Here is a 19,028-nt window from a genome sequence, read left to right as displayed (position 1 = left end):
GCGGACTTTCAACCACTGCGCCACCAGGGAGGCCCCAAGATAGCATATTCTTAACCTACTTAGGATCATAGTGTATGTGTATAAAATGTGATTTTAACCAAAAAGCATGTTTTATACATTGTGTCTATTACATGGATTTTTTTGAGATATAATTCATAAAATTCCACCCTTCTAAATTTAAATTTCAGTGCTTTTAGTATATTCACAACGTTGTGCACCCATCATCACTATCTAATTCCATAACTTTTTCATCACCTCCAAAAGAAACTCTGTACTGTTATAGTTACTCACCATTGATCTCCCCTCCCCTTGTTCCCCCACCCCTGGCAACCACTAATCTACTTTGTGTCTATGGATTTTCCTATTCTGGATACTTCATGTAAGTGGAATCGTATAATATGTGGCTTTTTGTTGTCTGCCTTCTTTCACTTAGCATAATGTTTTCAAGGTACATCCGTGTGGTATTATGTATTAGTACGTCACTCCTTTTTATGGCTGAATAATATTCCATTATATAACTATGCCACGTTTTGTTCATCCATCATCAGTTGATAGACATTTGGATTGTTTCCACTTTTTGACTATTATGAATAATTCTGCTATAAACATCCATGTACAAGTTTTTGTGTGGACGTATGTTTTCAGTTTTCTTAGATGTATACCTAGGAGTGGAATTGCTGGGTCATGTGGTAACTGTTTAACTTTTTGAGGTACTGCCAGGTGTTTTTCAAGGTGGCCTGCACAAGCAGGATATGAGGGTTCTGATTTCTCCATATCCTTGCTAACACTTATTGTCTGTCTTTTTGATTATAGCCATTCCATTGGTTGTGGAATGGTATCTTGCGGTTTTGATTTGCATTTCCCTGATGTCTGATAATGTTGAGTTTCTTTTCTCTGTGCCTATCGGCCCTTTGTATATCTTTGGAGGAATGTCCGTTCAATTCCTTTGCCCATTTTTAAGTTGAATTAAAAAATTTGTAAAGAAATTTTAAAGTTGTATGAGTTCTTTATATAGTCTGGACACAAGTCCCTTATCAGATTGCGTGTCTTTTCACTTTCTTGAAGGGTGTCCTTTGAAGTACAAAAGTTTAAAATTTTGGTGAAGTCCAATTTATCTGGTTTTTTTTTTTTTTTTGGTTGTTTGTGCTTTTGGTGTCATATGTAAAACCACTGCCAAATCCAAGATTATGATTTACTCCTGTTTTCTTTTCCCTAAGAGTTTTATATAGTTTTAGCTCTTACATTTAGGGCTTGATTTATGTAGAGTTAATTTTTGTATATGGTGTGCAGTAGGAGTCCAACTTTATTCTTTTGCATGTGGCTTTCCAGTTTTCCCAGCACCATTTGTTGAAAAGTCCTTTTTCCATTGAATGGCCTTGGCACCCTTTTCAAAAACCAGTTGATCGTAAACACATAGATTATCATTTTCTTAACTATTTCTCTATGTTGGGTATTTAAGTCGCTCCCAGATTTTTGTTTTTCTAAATTATCCTATGTTAAACACAGCATAAAAGGCATAAAACCTTTTCTGTATTTAAAATTATTTTGGTAGAAAATGTTCTCAAGTGGAATTACTGGGTCAAAGATGAAATAAGTATGTTTTGGAGCTCATTTAATGAGGCATTAAGCCTTCAATCTCATGATGTTAAGAGCAACAAAATGCTTCTTTATTCATCAGTTGCTATAGCTTAAGGGCTGGATTTCTCGAAAAGCCTTTCTCTTAAGATGAATGGATTCCATGACTTCCTTCCTCCTTCAATTGCTTCTAAAAGACTGAGTAAATCTACAGTGAAAAACTTCAACACCAGAGGCAAACGGGACATGTGGTAGTGTTCTAAATGGCTTAATGGAAAAAAAAAATAGTGTCATCACATGCAGTAGGAAAATGAAACAATCTTTGAGAGAAATAGAGTCAAGATTTAGACCTTAAATCAGTGCCATAAAAGTCCCTGAAGCAAAAAAAGTGTTTTATTCTGAGTTTCTCTTCTGCCCTTGATAATCACGTTAATTTACATTCATCTTGGTCCCAGAGACAGAGAACTTAAATCTTCTCTTTTTAGTAAATAGTACCCACTTAAAAAAAAATTCAAATATGAGATGTTATTAGGAGAAAATCAATTTTCCCTTTCATCCTTGCCCCTCCCTCTTCTCCAGTCTCCCAGTACTCTTTAGAGGAATCCATGGTACTATTATTTGTGTCTATATATAGACTAGTTCATATATAAAGTATCTCTGGGGAGCGGGTATATACAAAATTATATATTTTAAGGCTCTTGGTACTTTCTGACACATTCCTTTTCAAAACGGGTACATCAGTTTATGATGGCAATACAGTGCTAATTAGATTTCTTTCTTCTTTTTTCTTGTATTTCTTTGAATATTCTTTCTTTAATATTGGATATCCAGTTTATAGTTCCTTTTTTATGTATTGCCTGCTCATGTCTTTTGGCATGCTGTTTGTCTTGATTAGCATTGTCCTTTATGAGATTTATTTTGGCAGCCTTTTGTAGATGGTTGTTTTAGACAGCCTGGATTTGGGGAGAAAAGTTAATATGCTTTTTGTAATGCTTATGCTAAGAGGTATGTGAGCTGAACAAGGGTCAAGGCAGTAGGGAGAAGGAAGTTAAATGCTTGAGAAGAAATCTATAGGATTTGGAAACTGGGTGCAGTCCAAGATGACTACAAGGTGAGTTAGAAAAGGATGGTATATATTTGAGGTCAATCTTTGGTCATGATTTATTTTTTTACTCCTTAGTCTTAACTGTAGAGATCAAATACTAATTTTATTTATTTTTTAATTAGGATTATCTGGGGTTTGTGTGGCCCTAGAAGTTCAAGATCCAGAAAAACAAAACCAAAAAAGACCTCTTGGGCCAGTATTTTTTAAAAAATTAATTTATGGCCGTGTTGGGTCTTCGTTGCTGCACGCGGGCTTTCTCTAGTTGTGGTGAGCGGGGGCTACTCTTCGTTGCGGGCTTCTCATTGTCGGGGCTTCTCTTGTTGCGGAGCACGGGCTCTAGGCGCACAGGCTTCAGTAGTTGTGGCACGTGGGCTTAGTTGCTCCGTAGCATGTGGGATCTTCCCAGGCCAGGGCTCAAACCTGTGTCCCTTGCATTGGCAGGCAGATTCTTAACCTCTGCACCACCAGGGAAGCCCTGGCCAGTATTGTTGATTGGCCATGTTTTTGTCTATTCCTTCTGTAGGTGGGATGAGTGTTGAGAACCTTCAGAATATGGCATTTCTCCTCTTAGTGAAGGTTTGAAGTGGGATCCCGTAGGCTTGCCCTATTTTGGGACTTGGACTTGGCTAGTTACCTGTGTTCTCATAAATAAATGTATAAAAAAGCTTTTTTTTTTTGTAAGTAATGAATTCAGATTGTTCAAAATCAAAAGGTACACAATGGTGAACAGTGAAATTTCCATCCCTCCTTTGTCCACCAGTCACCCAAATCTTCTGATAACCACTATTATGCTATTTTTTGATATATTCTTCCAGATTGTGCTTTGCATATATATATTTAACTGTATTTTTTTCTCCCCTCCCTCAAAATATGGTACTGCATATACTTCTGTACCATGTGTTTTTTACTTGCTAAAATGTCTTCAAGACTGGTCATTTCATATTTGTATATCAAGAACGTTCTCATTTTTTCCAAGAGCTGCATTTATTTTTAAGCACGTCCATCAAGACATATTGTTGGTCCATATCTTTCCCATTACAGACAGTCTTTCAGTGTGTATTTATAATTTTGGTTTATTTTACCCAGTTGTCCATGTTGAGTTGCTGCTACTAGCAATGTATGAGAACTCCTGGTTCCCTATATCCTCAAAACATGGTGTTATCTTACTTTTTTTTGTTTGTTTGCTAGTCCAATGATATGTGAGTGTAGTTTTATTTTGCATTTTTCTTCTGAGTGAGGTTTAGCATCTTTTTTTTTTAATATAAACTTATTTATTTATTTATTTATTTTTGGCTGCGTTGGGTGTTCGTTGCTGTGCGCGGGCTTTCTCTAGTTGCGGCAAGTGGGGGCTACTCTTCGTTGTGGAGCGCGGGCTTCTCATTGCGGTGGCTTCTCTTGTTGCAGAGCACGGGCTCTAGGCACGCGGGCTTCAGTAGTTGTAGCACACGGGCTCAGTAGTTGTGGCTCGCGGGCTCTACAGTGCAGGCTCAGTAGCTGTGGCACACGGGCTTAGTTGCTCCGCGGCATGTGGGATCTTCCTGGACCAGGGCTCGAACCCATGTCCCCTGCATTGGCAGGCGGATTCTCAACCACTGTGCCACCAGGGAAGCCTGGTTTAGCATCTTTTGATCTGTTAGACTGTTATATAATTTTTCTGTAAACTGGGATTTGCCCACTTCCCCCCCCACCCCCCTTTTGTCTTTTTCTTTTCTGAGACATTTGTTGGAATTTTGTTAGGAAGGTCAGACTTTTAATGGGTTCTGAGTTAAACAAAAACTGATGTTGGAGTAGAAATTGCTTCATTTCTAATTGAATTAAAAATATTCCAGTAACCACTGGGAACTGGAGGCCAGAGTTGTACATTGGATAGCCTGTCTACTTGAGTTCCTTTCCCAGTCCAGCAGAACTTTGGGGCCAGCATGTTTGGAGGAGTTTATTGAGATGACATGGTTTGCTAAATAAAAAAATTTCAGATAGTCTCTGAGGGATGGTAGATTGCTTAAGAAATTGCATATTGATTCATCTTTCACATTTTATTTTTTTCAGACAAGCTTGAGAAGTAGTGTTTTTAAATCTCTCACATAAGAGTGCGTATTACATCAAACCTTATTCATTATAAAATGTGGATGTTCTAACTTGTTATTCATGAAAAAAATGCATCTGATGACAGTGAGTCAGAGTAAGTTTTATAGCTCATACTGCTTGGATATGGTTTCATTTGAACTGAAGCTTTGAATTTTCCAAAGCCTGAGTTTTCACACAACTATGTTTGTGGGACAAGTGGGCCCAAGCTCATTTCATGGCTAGGCCAGACCTCATGGCAGGTATAGACTGGCAGATGAACTGCTAATCATTTAAATTGACTTCGTCAGCCGACACAGGAGTAAATAGTAACCTATCTCAGAGAAATAACCAAAGTCAAATAAAGGTAATTGATGCAGATCCTTGTGAAGTTGTTGGAAGAAAATCCGTCCTCAGGGAGAGAGCTACCACCTAAAACAAAAACAAAAACAGGCATTTTAATCCACTGTTATGTAATTAACCTCAGCACTCTTTTGTAATCAAAATTTATGAATATATGTAAACATTTTAATACAACAGCATATATATATGATTTAAAATTATTTGTCCTTTAAATGAAATGACATATAATAAAAATTAAATGAACTCTTTTTAACCAGGAATTAAAGGAAGTTAAAATACCATATTGCAGTGCTTCACAGACCATTTCTGGTGTGAAGGACCAAGTTTAAAATTTTTTTCAATCCTTTGTTGACCATTTCTTTTGTAAAATGAAAAAAAACAAAACAAAAAACCCACAAAACCTCAAAACAAAACAGAGATATGGAACTGTGAATGAAAGATAAAAGTAAAAGCTTATATTTTTATTAGATGTAGCAGATAAAATTGTTTCAAAAATATAGTTATAAACAAAACATGAGGAAATAGAAAAGAATTACAAAAACTGTACACATTGTTTATTGAAAATGTGCACGTAGATATAGAGAACGGACATGTGGACACAGGTAGGGAAGGGGAGGGTGGGATGAACTGAGAGATTGGGTTTGACATAAATACACTACCATGTGTAAAATAGATAGCTAGTGGGAACCTGCTGTATAGCACAGGGAGCTCAGCTCGGTGCTCTGTGACAACCTAGATTCGTGGGATGGGGGCTGGGGTGGGAGGGAGGTCCAAGAGGGAGGGGATATAGGTATACATATAGCTGAGTCACTTAACTGTACAGCAGAAACTAACACAACATTGTGAAGCAATTTTACTCCAATAAAAAAAAATAAGGCAATTAGTATATGAATAAAATAATAATCTCTTGCAGACTGGTAAGCACTGGTCTGCAGACCACACTTTGAGTAACACTGTTCTTTTGGACTAGTTGGCTAAGTCACTCTTTACATTACTATTTATGTTTTCTATTAGAAAAGACTTGTGCTCCTCCTTCCCCATTTCTCAATTTAGAATAAGGTATACATTTTTACCTAACAGTGTGAATCTAGGTGTTTAAGTAGTTTCAACCACATGACTCTGGTATTTTCTTCAAATCTCTGTCGAGTTTTTTTTTTTTTTTTTTTTTGTGGTTCGCGGGCCTCTCACCGCTGTGGCCTCTCCCGCTGCAGAGCACAGGCTCCGGACGCGCGGGCTCAGCGGCCATGGCTCACAGGCCCAGCTGCTCTGCGGCACGTGGGACCCTCCCGGACCGGGGCACGAACCCGTGTCCCCTGCATCGGCAGGCGGACTCTCAACCACTGCGCCACCAGGGAAGCCCTCTGTCGAGTTTTAAATGATCCACTTTTCCCCAGTCTGAAGTGTGTTCTGCCATCGTTATTGTTATTAAGCCAAGATTGCTAGAAGCTTGTGAATTTGTGAGAAAAATTGGAAACTTTGTGGTTTAAGTTGCTTGTAATTTGTTTTATTAAGTTTTGTATTTTATCATTTATCTTTTGAGAACCTCAGAAATAACGCTTTCATGAAAATTAACAAGTGTATGCGCAAGTGTTATTTTAATTTCTTGGTTTAGTCATATAATTTTGTTAGGATTTGTCTTTTTTTTAATGAATGTATTTAATTAATTTATTTGTTTTTGGCTGTGTTGGATCTTTGTTGCTGTGCGTGGGCTTTCTCTAGTTGCCATGAGCGGGGGCTACTCTTGGTTGATGTATGCAGGCTTCTCATTGTGTTGGCTTCTCTCATTGCGGTGGCTTCTCTCATTGCGGAGCATGGGCTCTAGGCTCACAGGCTTCAGTAGTTGTGGCACACGGGCTTCAGCAGTTGTGGCTCGTGGGCTCTAGAGCGCAGGCTCAGTAGTTGTGGTGCACGGGCTTACTTGCTCCGCGGCATATGGGATCTTCCCAGACCAGGGATTGAACCCGTGTCCCCTTCAATGGCAGGCAGATTTTTAACCAGTGTGCCACCAGAGAAGTCCCAGCATTTGTCTTTTGATTGAGCTGTGAAGTATTACACTGTTTTTCTTAAGTGGTTCTTCACAGGCAGATGTAAATCTGTATGTTGCTTCATTTCTTTAAGCAAGCAGCAATCTATAGCTCTTAAATGTTTTCACCACACACCAAAAATTGTAATTATGTGAGGTAATGGATGTGTTAACTAACCTTGTTGTGGCAATCATTTTGCAGTATATACATGTATCAGATCATCATGTTGTACCCCTTAAACTTATACACTGGTGTATGTCAATTATATCTCAATAAACCTGGAGAAAAAAATAAGCAGCAATCTAGGCTTTATATCAAGGCTCAGTGATGTTGCCAGCACTGCCTGTGGTTCTAGAATGTCCCAGAGGTTATTAGCATTTGGTTTGGAGGGAGTAGAAAGTGATATTTAAGTTATGTTGTGGTTTTCTTCAATGTAGATAAAATGAAAGATAAAATATCTTTGGACTCAATATGAAGTCTTTTTACAACAGTTCTTTTGTTTATGTGACTTCAAGCAAGTGCTGTCAGTGGACAGAGAGATTTAAATTCTAACCTTTGTATATTCTTTGTATTACCCAGTTAAATAACTTTAAAATTAGGTTTTTAATTTTTTTTGAAAGTTATCTGTGCACAAATTTGTATGTTACGTGTGTGTTAGTGGAAAGAAATGCAAACCCTCTTTGCCTGTTTTCCTTTAGAGTAATTCCTCTTCTGCAGTTACTTTTGGATGGAAGTATGCTCTTTTCCCAGTAGAAGATGGTGATCTTGGAGAATGACCATGGAGAAGGGGATGAGTTCTGGAGAAGGACTACCTTCCAGATCATCTCAGGTTTCGGCTGTTAAAATAACAGCTAAAGAGTTGGAAACAAAGCAGCCCCATAAAGAGAAGCGAGGGGGCTTTGTGTTGGTGCATGCAGGTAAGCTCTAAGTGGGTGAGTTGGAAGATGAAAATAATGTTTTTTTCCCTTGCCTTGAAGTACACCAGGAATTGAATTTCATATCTGGAGGAGGCAAACTGCCAGAGGAGCTGGAACCAAAGAGACTGACTTCCATAGAGTGAGGGCCTCCCCCTAGCTCCCCACTTAGAAGATCTTATAATGACGGCTCTTCCTTTGTCTCCTTCACTCACCTACTCTATTATTTACTTTTACCCCATATTTAGGTGTTGTTAAAACCAGACACAGTAATTGTTTAAACTCTGGTTTGTGTTTTTAAAAATAATGCTGCTGAAAAAATTTTATTGACCCCATTTTTGACTTTGTCCATCTTAGAGTATAATTTACACAGTCTTAGAGCTAGTTTGCCTTTTTAATATTATAAAAGAGGAACCTTAAAACCAGAGAGATTAAGTGGCTTCAGCCACATGGCTAGTTCGTACAAGAGCCAGGCTGAGACACCCTGAAGTGAGCCCTTAAGTCCCAGTCTAGTGCTCTTGGCACCTCATCAGCCTGTAATCTCTACTTCAGAGTACCTTGAAGACAGACACAGTGAGTTCAACCCCTGAGTCCCCATCATCGAAGCCTCTAGGGTTTCTAAGCAGTGCAGCCCTACGTAGGTCTTTCTTTTTCCCCCCCTTTTTCTTTAGCCATTTTTATTTGTCTGCATTTAGCGTCTAAAGTTCATGACCTCTGTGAAGGAAGAAGGAATGGCTGGGTCTCCTTTTAACTTTCCTCAGACAGTCATGCAGGATGGCAGCAAGATTAGCTTTGATACGGGGTGAGGGGTGGAATTGTTTCTTCTTGTCAAACTGGTGTTCTTCCTGGTCATTAACTTTTGGCTGTATCTAAACTGCACAGACAACTCCGGAAGCCTTATAGAACCGAATCCAGAAGAATCTAGAAACAAAACAAAAACCAGGTTCAGTTTCCTTTTCTTTCAAATGATTTTTCAAAGAAGTGAGGTAAATTTATAGAAAGAACTCAGATTCCTAGTCCAGTGTTCTTTCTACTACACCATGGTGGTGGTGCATCTTTCATAGTACCCAGTGAGTTATTTCATTCAGAATGAGTATTTGAAAAATGTCCAAGAAAGGCCTGAGATGTGTAAAAGCAACAACGTGGAGCTTTTGATTAGTTGGAAAGGTTTGCCTTCTATGACAGTCATTGTGGCCTCCCCACTGTCTCAGACACACCCTGATGGCTGTGGCTCTTAGACAAAGTTGGTGCCGGGGGCCAGCTGTAATAGGAGGAAATCTGGGTTATGACAGGAAATTGTATGGATGAAGGGTGACCTTCCCCTTCTAAATTATTAGAAGTTCAGATAGAGTGATTGATTATGCAGCATTATGTATCTTGTACATTTAAGGAACAAAATTTCAATTCCAGTGTAGAGATTTTAAAAGTGTTTTTTTTTTTTTTTTTAGCACTAAAGGAGACTTGCCCATGTTTTAGTCATTTGAGTAGGAGATTCTTGCTTTGCCCCAGATCTGTATACTACCTATATTTTACCTAATATTAAAAAAAGATAAACACTTTTTAACCTTAACATTTTAAAGATGAAACTTATCTGTAATTAAGTGGAATGTTGGTATCACATGCGTGAAGAGAAAATAATTTAAACACAGTGCAAAAAAACCCCAGTGTGATTAAATTTTAGTTAGGTTCTGTTGCTTGTCAGCTGCTTAGATCCTAAGCTTACCTTTCCTTTGTTAAGTAGAGGAATTAGCAAGTGTTAATCAGGTATTAAAGATCTCCTGGAGTCATGCTGAGATGGTTTCCCTATTCTAAGTAGGGGATTGATATGTTAATGCTATTAGTGCTGTTATCCACACACTAAAATTATCTATTTGGCTATAGTACCCCATGGTTTGGGAAACACTGCTCAAAGTTTGGGGCCTGCTAAGACAACAGACCTGGGATCATTTATTAGAGAACCATGAAGAGAGTCCTGTTAAATATTGGCGCAGGTTCTGTGAAGTTTCAGAGTTTGCTTGAGAAATGGGACTAGCATTTGCGTGTGTTATGGATTTGTGTTGTTTGGGCATCTTTTCTGTTCTCTTGGGTCCCTTAACCATAGCTTCTTGGGTTCGTTTTTTCTCTGCCCCGGTGAAAGGTGGGTTGAGTTCCTGTGATAGTCTGCAGTCTCACAGGAGAAGCCCTGAGGCTTAGAGATGTAGTTCTTTTTTTTTTAACATCTTTACTGGAGTATAATTGCTTTACAATGGTGTGTTAGTTTCTGCTTTATAACAAAGTGAATCAGCTATACAGAGATGTAGTTCTTTAACCTTCCCTACTTTGGACCCCTTCGGGGCCCAGCAGGGGGCTGGGATGGGGGCTGAGGGGGAGGTTCAGAAAAAGTTAAAGAACTTTGATTAAGGGCTCTTGTCTTGGTTTCTTTCTTGTTTAGGTTATTCTCAAGTCCCTAACTAAGCAAGTATTACTCCTTTTAGGGAAACAAATTTCAGAGCCATTCTCTTGAGGAAGTTGCTGGGTGTTCGATTAAGAGACAGGGACCACCAGGATTTCTAATAGGCAGTTGTGAATATACTATCACTGAGATTTCAGAGACACCCTGAGCTACATTCCAGGGGTGAGCGGATGGAAAAGTTTGGGTAGGAATGGTGATATTGGTGGTGGTTGTTGACAGGTGGGATATAACACCCCTCAACTTCAAGTATTATTCAGAAACTACCTAGTTTTCTGAAGTCACTCTTAAGAATTCTGGCAGGGACTTTCCAAAGGTCAACAGAGAGGAACTTAGAGGAACTCTGTCCTTGACACTGCCTGGGTTATCAACTCCAGCTAAAAAACTCCTAACTTTGGAGAAGTTTTCGAAAGGAGAGGTGACCTTGGCGAAGCTGCTCTGGGGACATAAGCTATTTCTGGTGCCTCTAGTAGGAAAATAGCTTTTGAAAGAGGAGATAAGGCATGGTATTAAAAAGGCTTATGGTGCAGAAAGAAGCTGTTAGATTTTTAAGACTCCATGCACTTAGGACAATAGTTTTATTGTCACTAGGAGAGCATCAGTTTATATGAGCTATTTATATAATATAAGCAAGGTCTCTGATATCTTAATGACAGTTGACAATTGACTGTTTTTGTTTTCACTACAGGTGCAGGTTATCATTCTGAATCCAAAGCCAAGGAATATAAACACGTATGCAAACGAGCTTGTCAGAAGGTATGAAGAGAATGTATTCTGCCTGACTGAAACAGTTTAGTTTTGACCAAAAACAGCTTTACCTTGAAATTCAAAATTTTAAGGTTTGATTTATAAGGCAGTCTCTGGTTTGGGCCACAAAGTAATTTTGCTCGTATTTGTGGGGTCTTTTTTTGTTTTGTTTTGTGTTTTTTATTCTCCAAATCATGTTTAGATCTTTTCCTTCCTTTCCCAGATCAAAGTCTGTAGTTTTGGAATTGTGGGCACATAATCGTGTATCTTTGAAACGGCACTGAGCTCTATAGAAGGGGTAGGGAAAACAGCTCAAAGGCAGCCAATGTGTCTTTCTATGAAGGGAAGAAAAAAAATAATAAAAAATTAAAATGGGCGTTCTTCTTAGGGAGATTATCCTGTACTTTTTCCTTCTGTTTTTCCATCACGTAATTTTTATCATAGCAAATTCATTGTCATTCCTGAGTTTAACTTTGCCCTTGTACTCAGTTGTGCTTTTTTTTTTTATCTTTGTTTTTTGAGGTTTTGCTAAATTGTTGAATACTTAATGTGGAGGCAGGAAGGGACTCAGAAGAAATATTGTTTGTTTTTATTTTGATCCTGACTGTACACTCTTGTAGGCAAACCTTCTATTACTTTTTATGCAAATAGAATGTTAATTGGACATTGCATATCAAGTAAATAGGGGTCTCCCAGCTCTTTTCATTTATATTTACATACCATTTAAAGATTATACTTTATTAGCGATCCAAGATTTTTCTTATGATGAATGAAATCTCATAAATGAATAAGAATATTTGGTTACAGGGATTTCATTTTTTAAAAAAAATTTATAATAAAGGTAAATATTCTTTAAGCTATTTTATATTACTTTATCTTATTTTTCAAAGTGTGAAATCTTTTTGTTATCTGAGAAGAAATGGTTTTATAGGAATATAGTTCTGTATATAATACATTTAGAGTGTGTAACCAGCCTCCTTAATTTATACAACAAATGAACTTCTTAAAAGTTTCATGAGGAATACAGTGCTTAGTTTTTGATCTTTGTTGACTAAATCGGAGCTTCAATTATTCATTTAAAAATCAGTCTTCCTTCTCTTTCTTTCCTGACTTAGTTTATACCTAAGAAGCAAGGTGATTTTAGTGACCTTTGCTCTCTATAGATTATATTACAAGAGAATATTATATGTTTATCTCGATGTAGAATACCTTATAGAATCAAAAATGCTTTTGTCAAATGTATGCTCCATCTAAGGGTTCTGAAATGCCTCTGTGACTGAGAGTAACTACTTTTTATAGTTAGGGGTAGAGAGAGTAGTAATGGTGGGATGAGAAATGGTTAGCTTAGTCTGTATAAAATATGAATTCAAATTTCAAAATGGAATTCATATAATTTCTATGGTTCTGTGAACTGCCGTGTGATGAATGAAGCCCTTTCACTTACTAAATTCCTTGCATTTTGTATTTAGTAGCTAAATTTATTCATTGTCTTAATTTGAATAATAATAAGTGAGCTATATTATAAATTATCCTGAATAATTGCTTATCTTAAATCTAAGTCGTTTATGTCTTGAGGTATGGAACGGAACTCTAGTGATCAATTTTTATTAACTCTGAATGTCTCCTACACTTCTTCAAGCCTTTGGAAAGTTTCTGGGTATGTTTAAGAAGTTGTGGTTTTAAAATGACTAATCTTGCCCCTTGGTTTCATAGGCAATTGAAAAGCTACAGGCTGGTGCCCTTGCAACAGATGCAGTGACTGCAGCCCTCGTGGAACTTGAGGTATTTCTTTTCTCTATTTGTTTCATTTAAAATATTTGTGAGTTTATGTTCATTATTCTTAAATGACATGAAACTGTTGTTTAGTCAACCATCAATTATATGACCAGCGTTTCTCAACAATATTAACAAGGTATGAAGAAGCCTGTGATTTTGTTAGGTTGTTCTCATTGGAGACTTCTCCGAGTAATATAAAAAAGTTGGTTAAATTCATTTTTCCCTGGTTTTGTGAGATTCATGAATACAAGTTACTGGTGATTGGATGCTTGAATTTCCTGAATATTTTCAGAAGAGAAATTCCTGAAGTTAACACCTCCTGAAAGTAATATACGTTTTGTTGTTTAGAAAACAAAAAATTCCAACTGTCTAGAAGTGTCCAAAGTGGAGGGAGAAGTTTCCTCACAAACTTAGCAGTTGGATATATATCCTGAAGCTGTGCTCTGTGAGGTGTGTCTTGTCCAGTGTGATAGGTTGGTCTCCAGTTAATTGTGGACATTGAGGAATTCATTGAGGAGGTTCTCAAGTTCACTGTAATCCTTGCTCCTCCAGAGTGAGGGTCTGTTAATTGTCTTAATCTGGAACCCTGAGGATGAGTTTGTCCAGGGGATACTGAGGGCTTCAGAAGACCGACTTCTGTTGCTCAAACTTAGAGAAGGTTGATTAGTGTAAGTCAGTTTAGAGCAGTGGTCCCCAACCTTTTTGGCACCAGGGACCAGTTTCGTGGAAGACAATTTTTCCACAGACTCAGGGAGGGGAGGGGATGGTTTTGGGATGATTCAAGTGCATTACATTTATTGTGCACTTTATTTCTATTATTATTGCATTGTAATATATAATGAAATAATTATACAACTCACCATAATACAGAATCAGTGGGAGCCCTGAGCTTGTTTTCCTGCAACTAGATGGTCCCATATGGGGGTGATGGGAGACAGTGACACCCGAAGTGTGGCTTATGTCCAGTCTACTCCGTAAGATGCAGCTTAATTGCCACTCACTGATAGGGTTTTGGTATGAGTCTGCAAGCCATTGATTTATTATGGTCTCTGTGCAGTCAAGCCTCTCTGCTAATGATAATCTGTATTTGCAGCCGCTCCCCAGTGCTAGCATCACTGCCTCAGCTCCACCTCAGATCATCAGGCATTAGATTCTCATAAGGAGCGTGCAACCTAGATCCCTTGCGTGCGCAGTTCACCGTAAGGTTTGCGCTCCTATGAGAATCTAATGCCACTGCTGATCTGACAGGAGGCGGAGCTCAGGTGGTAATGCGAGCGATGGGGAGTGGCTGTAAATACAGATGAAGCTTCACTCGCTCACCCACTGCTCACCTCCTGCTGTGCGGCCCAGTTCCTAACAGGCCATGGACTAGTAGCAGTCCATGACCCTGGGGTTGGGGACCCCTGGTTTAGAGAACAGTGAACAAATAGTTATTTGCTTGAGAAGATAATTAGGGGAATCAAATAAGACATGAAGATAAAACAGGGATGAGTTTGAGGGAGGAGGTATTAGAGTAGACTGTCCCAAATTGACTGGATTTGGCTCTCATATCAGGGCACCTACCCTGACAGGCCAGGCCTTGCTTTTACCTGCGAAGATTGCCCAGGAGTTTACCAAAAGTCCTAGACATGTTTTCTGTATATTCCCCTGGTTAATTGCAGAGTTAAGCTTCTAATCGTGCTCTGTAGATTGTACTCTATCTTGTTAACACTTTGAGCTTGGTCCTAGGGTATGTAGTCAAGAAAGGTGAATATATGGTGGGCACCAGTTCCACTGTAGTTTGGTCCCTGAGGTGTGTGACTTGGGGATATGTGGTCTCCTTCCTGTTGAGACTGATACATCTTATACGAGCTCTACCAATCAGTAGCCATGAGCCCCTGGGCACCTCACAGACTCTCCCTGACTCAGTTTACCCATTTATAATACGGGGATGATAATTTCTACTTTACAGAGTCATGAAGATTGAGTTAACATACGATAATCACTTAGAACAGTATGAGGCACATAGTAAACACCTTGTAACTGTTAGTAGCTATTATTGTTGTGAGGTGTTTTGGAAATTATATCTATGAGGTGAATATTTATGTTAACTCTTTACATTGTCAAAGGAAAGTTAATTATATGTTGTGGGTAAAAGGGCAAAAGTGACACAAGGAAGAAGATTGATGTGCTTACCACCAAATCTTACCTTTACTCAAAACACATACAAGGAAAGCTTCATCTAACTTAATTCAGTTATTAATTGCAAATTACTCTTCTTCGTGTAGAAGACGATGTCCTGAGGTTACAGGTGCATGGAGCCCGTGTGGGTCTGGGGAAAGAAGATTAATGAATAGCTGGATATATATTGTACCATAATGGCAACTATGAATACAACACTGAGTAAAATTAAGTTTTCCTTTTTCTTTTCATCTTAGAATAACTTTAATTTTCTCAGGTCCTACTTATATCATGCCCAGTATTTCATTACATTTTTCCCATGATGTATCAATCCTACTTTTAAAGAGTTTACTTATGTATACTTAATAATGATTTAAAATACATTTTGGAATGAGTTACATGTGAGTAAATGAGCTTTATAGTTTTGAATGATGACCTGTGTTTTTTAAGAGTGTGGATATGAAGGTTTTTAAAAAAACAAATGTGTTCTATTATTTTGATTGGACTATGTTATATGGCCTGAGTGAGTTTAGTGTACTTTCCTCCCTTTAATTATTAAGTTTGGGGAAGAATTTCAATGAACTATCTTGAAAAATTCATTTTTATCTGGGATCTTTGATTGAAATATATGTCAGTAGTTTAAAGGTTAAGCCTACACTAACTGGAGGAATTTGCCTGAATCTTAAGAATTATGTTGGAAGTCATGCATATACTGCCCCCTGCAGTTTCAGTCACCTTGCATAATTGTGATTCATCACCTTTGAATAGGGTGAAGTCTTCAAATAAAGAGTTTAATCAAAGAGGTATTGTAATAGTTTGAGTCAATGGAAAGATATATAAAAATTGGATTCTTGTATTTTCTGTACCTAGAGAAATATAAGTAACAATATTAAGTCCTTTCAGCCAACTGAAAATTCCCAGAGAGTCTGATTTATACTGTGTTATGCTTAATTTGAGAGTAACCACTTATCTTTAGTTTTGATCAGTCTATTTAGTAGAGCTAAGTTTTGTCCTAATTATCAGATAGATATGGTCGATCGTTATACCTTTGTCTTTTGACTTTGGGATATACTTTTGACTTAAAAAAAAACATGCTTTTTAAACTTGTTTGTTACATTATTACTTAGGCAGATAACTAAAATTGGTTTGAGTTTCCCGAGGACTGTAGATTGAAATGACTGAAATGATTTAATGGTCCTTATTGGCTAGAAGGGGTATCTGGCCTTGTATTTTGGAAAATATGAAAATTTGCATTTACGCAAATAGTGAGGACTACACTGACCTCAACTTGTTGCCACGGAGGAGGAAGAGACAAGGTGAAAGAAAAGAAAATTTATAGTAGAAAAAAATGTGTTTCGGTGGCCTCTGTAACTTAACCAGGGGCTACTTAGACAAATCATTTTTGAGCTTTTCTTGGAATCCCATTCCCTTGTGTAGTTTCATTTTTCTCATCCACCAGGACAAACAAGTGGTGTTATCATAAGACTACAACTTCTGGGCACCAGAGGGAGTGTTCCCTTCATACAAATAAGGGGTGGGGGGCATGCGCATAAGTTCCTGCCTAGTAAACTGACTAGCTTCTTCCTTTGGGGTTTTGGGAGGGAAGGTGGCCATTTGTATGAGAGGTGTTCTGCAGTGTGGAGTTGAAAATGAGATGATGCCAAAGTGCATATTGTTTATCTTCAAAATGTGGTGAAGGAAATGGAAAGGTCAGTTTTATAGATCCTATTTTAATAATTTATTGTTAAAGTGATTTGGTCCCATTGTTTCATTTAACTATTAATAGTTTTTTTGAGATTCTTTTTATACCTGATGGGAAAGGGACTTGATCAACCCTGATTTCCCTCACAGCAGAGAAGATAAATTTGTGAAACAATTTGATCTTCATACCTAGGGCTGTGCATTTGGGAGACAGTTGTTTTCATGCCTGCTTTTGAAATAGTTTTGGTTCGGGTAGTTACAGTAGATTTAAAATTCTAGACCACAATTTTTCACATTTCACATGTATAGCTTCTGATATGAATTTCTTATGTGAGAAAATTAGATATAGATCTGGGTGAGTCATGATGCCACTGCTAAAGTAGAGAGCTTTTCATAGATTCTGACAGAAAATGAACTCATAAAATGCTTACTGAAGCGCCCTTTGCACGTCAGTATATTTTTCTTAAGAAGTACGAAGATGTGCTTTAAAAAGTTCTAATAAGGAATAATAGGTGAAATATGACTGACAGACTTTTGAGGGGTTACTTGTCGTTTTGTGAGGAAACTGATGAATCGGGCTGGCTGGCTAGTGTATGCTTTGAGAGATTTTGGTTAATTCATTTTGAAAACTGATTATTTTGGTAGGTAGAATACTATGCATTAGCAATAGTGATAGATATAGCTTTTAAATTTCATATAGTGAAAGGTAAATTGCACAGGCTCCCTTGTTGAAAATGTTTTGTTGAACTTATGTTATTCTAAGTGGACCCTGCTGTTCTTTTGTTGACTTGCTTCATTCTTTAAGTCTTCCTATGGTCAGGGGAGATGGTAATTCATGGTCGTAACTTGTTTATTGTCCAAATGCTTTAGCATTTAAACGGCAGTTTATATTGGGCACAAGTTTTTATGTCTGCTAAAAATGGTCCATTGTCTTTGGATCTCTATATAATCCAATATGATGCTTGCTTATAAACTCTAGAAATTCCTTTAAAAAGTAACTTCTTATCCAGATGGCTGATAGTTTGGGGTGTGAGAGAAAAAATGTAGGTATTTGCATTACTGTATATTTATATTATTATATGTAATATTGTTATGCATTTATCTGACCTCTACATCCTGAGATGTAGAGCCAGCTCTGCATGCATTTCTATAAAGCAGGGGTCTCCAGAATGTCATCACCATTGAGTAGCCTGTTGTTGGTGGACCACAGCCCAGGCCTCTGTGCAGCTGCAGGATTAGGCCACACACCCTTCCCTTGGCCTTATGCTTCTGGCTGGAATTGTTTGTGTGCCTCAGGGGGAGAGAAGGCCTGCCAGTCCCTGGGATGCTTAGGGGTCATGAAGATGGTGTGGCTTGCTCCTGGCATATGGGCATATCTAGGATGGGAGGGAATATTGGGAAGGTCTGATATAACCCCCTGTCTCTCGCCAAGCCTGTAGCAAATTCAGTTGTGGGGTTTCTTTGTGATTAGATGCTTAACCACACCTCGTCCCTACCCCACTTCAGTGTTTGGTTTTTGTTGCAAAAAAGTAGGGGCATCTGTTTTACACTCATTTATGTTTATTTGAGAGGTTAAAAATTATTTAAATAAATGAGCATCTTTGTTCTTCTGCACATTTTTTTGTTTTGCAGAAATCATCTTTTCATATGCAAAGGGTAGCTGAGTATTTAAGTGGTTCCTTGCTTCCTCCTCCCCTCCGCTCCGGGACAGGGCTGAACACATTGGAAAGACAGCTCGATGCATTTAGCTCACATACACACAAGTGCCCGTTAACCATGTGACTGAGGAGTCTAATTTTAGACCTACTACCCCTGAAAGTCTAATTTTTCTCTTCCATTGACAATATCTTTTATTCTCTGTAATGGGGGGGGGGTTCCTGTTTTTAAGTATGCGAAGCAAGGAGTTTTACCTTTTCTACTTTGTAGTACTTAAAATGTTTTCATTGCATGACATTTGGATTTTGACTTCAGATGCTCTTTTTACTTTTTTTTTTTCAACTTGGTATCATTGATTATTTCAGTCAAAGACCATATTTTGCTCTGTTTAGCAGTATTTCCAGGGGTGCTTCAGTATTTCTGTGTATTCCAGGTGTTTATAGAGTCTTTATGTTTCTCTGCATTTTTTTCTTTTATTTATTTTTTTTATTTTTTGA

At 37.9% G+C, this 19,028-nt stretch overlaps 1 protein-coding gene across 4 annotated transcripts in view; it reads left to right on the top strand.

Annotated features, from left to right (window-relative positions):
- Positions 1 to 19,028, top strand: part of TASP1 (taspase 1) — a 235,932-nt gene that overhangs the window by 1,207 nt on the left and 215,697 nt on the right. For all 4 annotated transcript variants that reach the window (XR_003793118.1, XM_029220390.1, XM_029220391.1 and 1 more), the window contains exons 2-4: positions 7,827 to 8,045; positions 11,180 to 11,247; positions 12,952 to 13,020. Coding sequence is in view for 3 of the 4 variants with exons in the window: in XM_029220390.1 (XP_029076223.1) it covers positions 7,901 to 8,045; positions 11,180 to 11,247; positions 12,952 to 13,020 (282 nt within the window). In the remaining variant the exon portion in view is untranslated. The remainder of the gene's footprint in view (positions 1 to 7,826; positions 8,046 to 11,179; positions 11,248 to 12,951; positions 13,021 to 19,028) is intronic.

The sequence above is a fragment of the Monodon monoceros genome, unplaced genomic scaffold (assembly GCF_005190385.1).
Source record: "Monodon monoceros isolate NGI ecotype Baffin Bay Population unplaced genomic scaffold, NGI_Narwhal_1 Super_Scaffold_13, whole genome shotgun sequence".
NCBI lineage: Eukaryota > Metazoa > Chordata > Mammalia > Artiodactyla > Monodontidae > Monodon > Monodon monoceros.
This window is presented reverse-complemented; position numbering and strand designations above follow the sequence as displayed.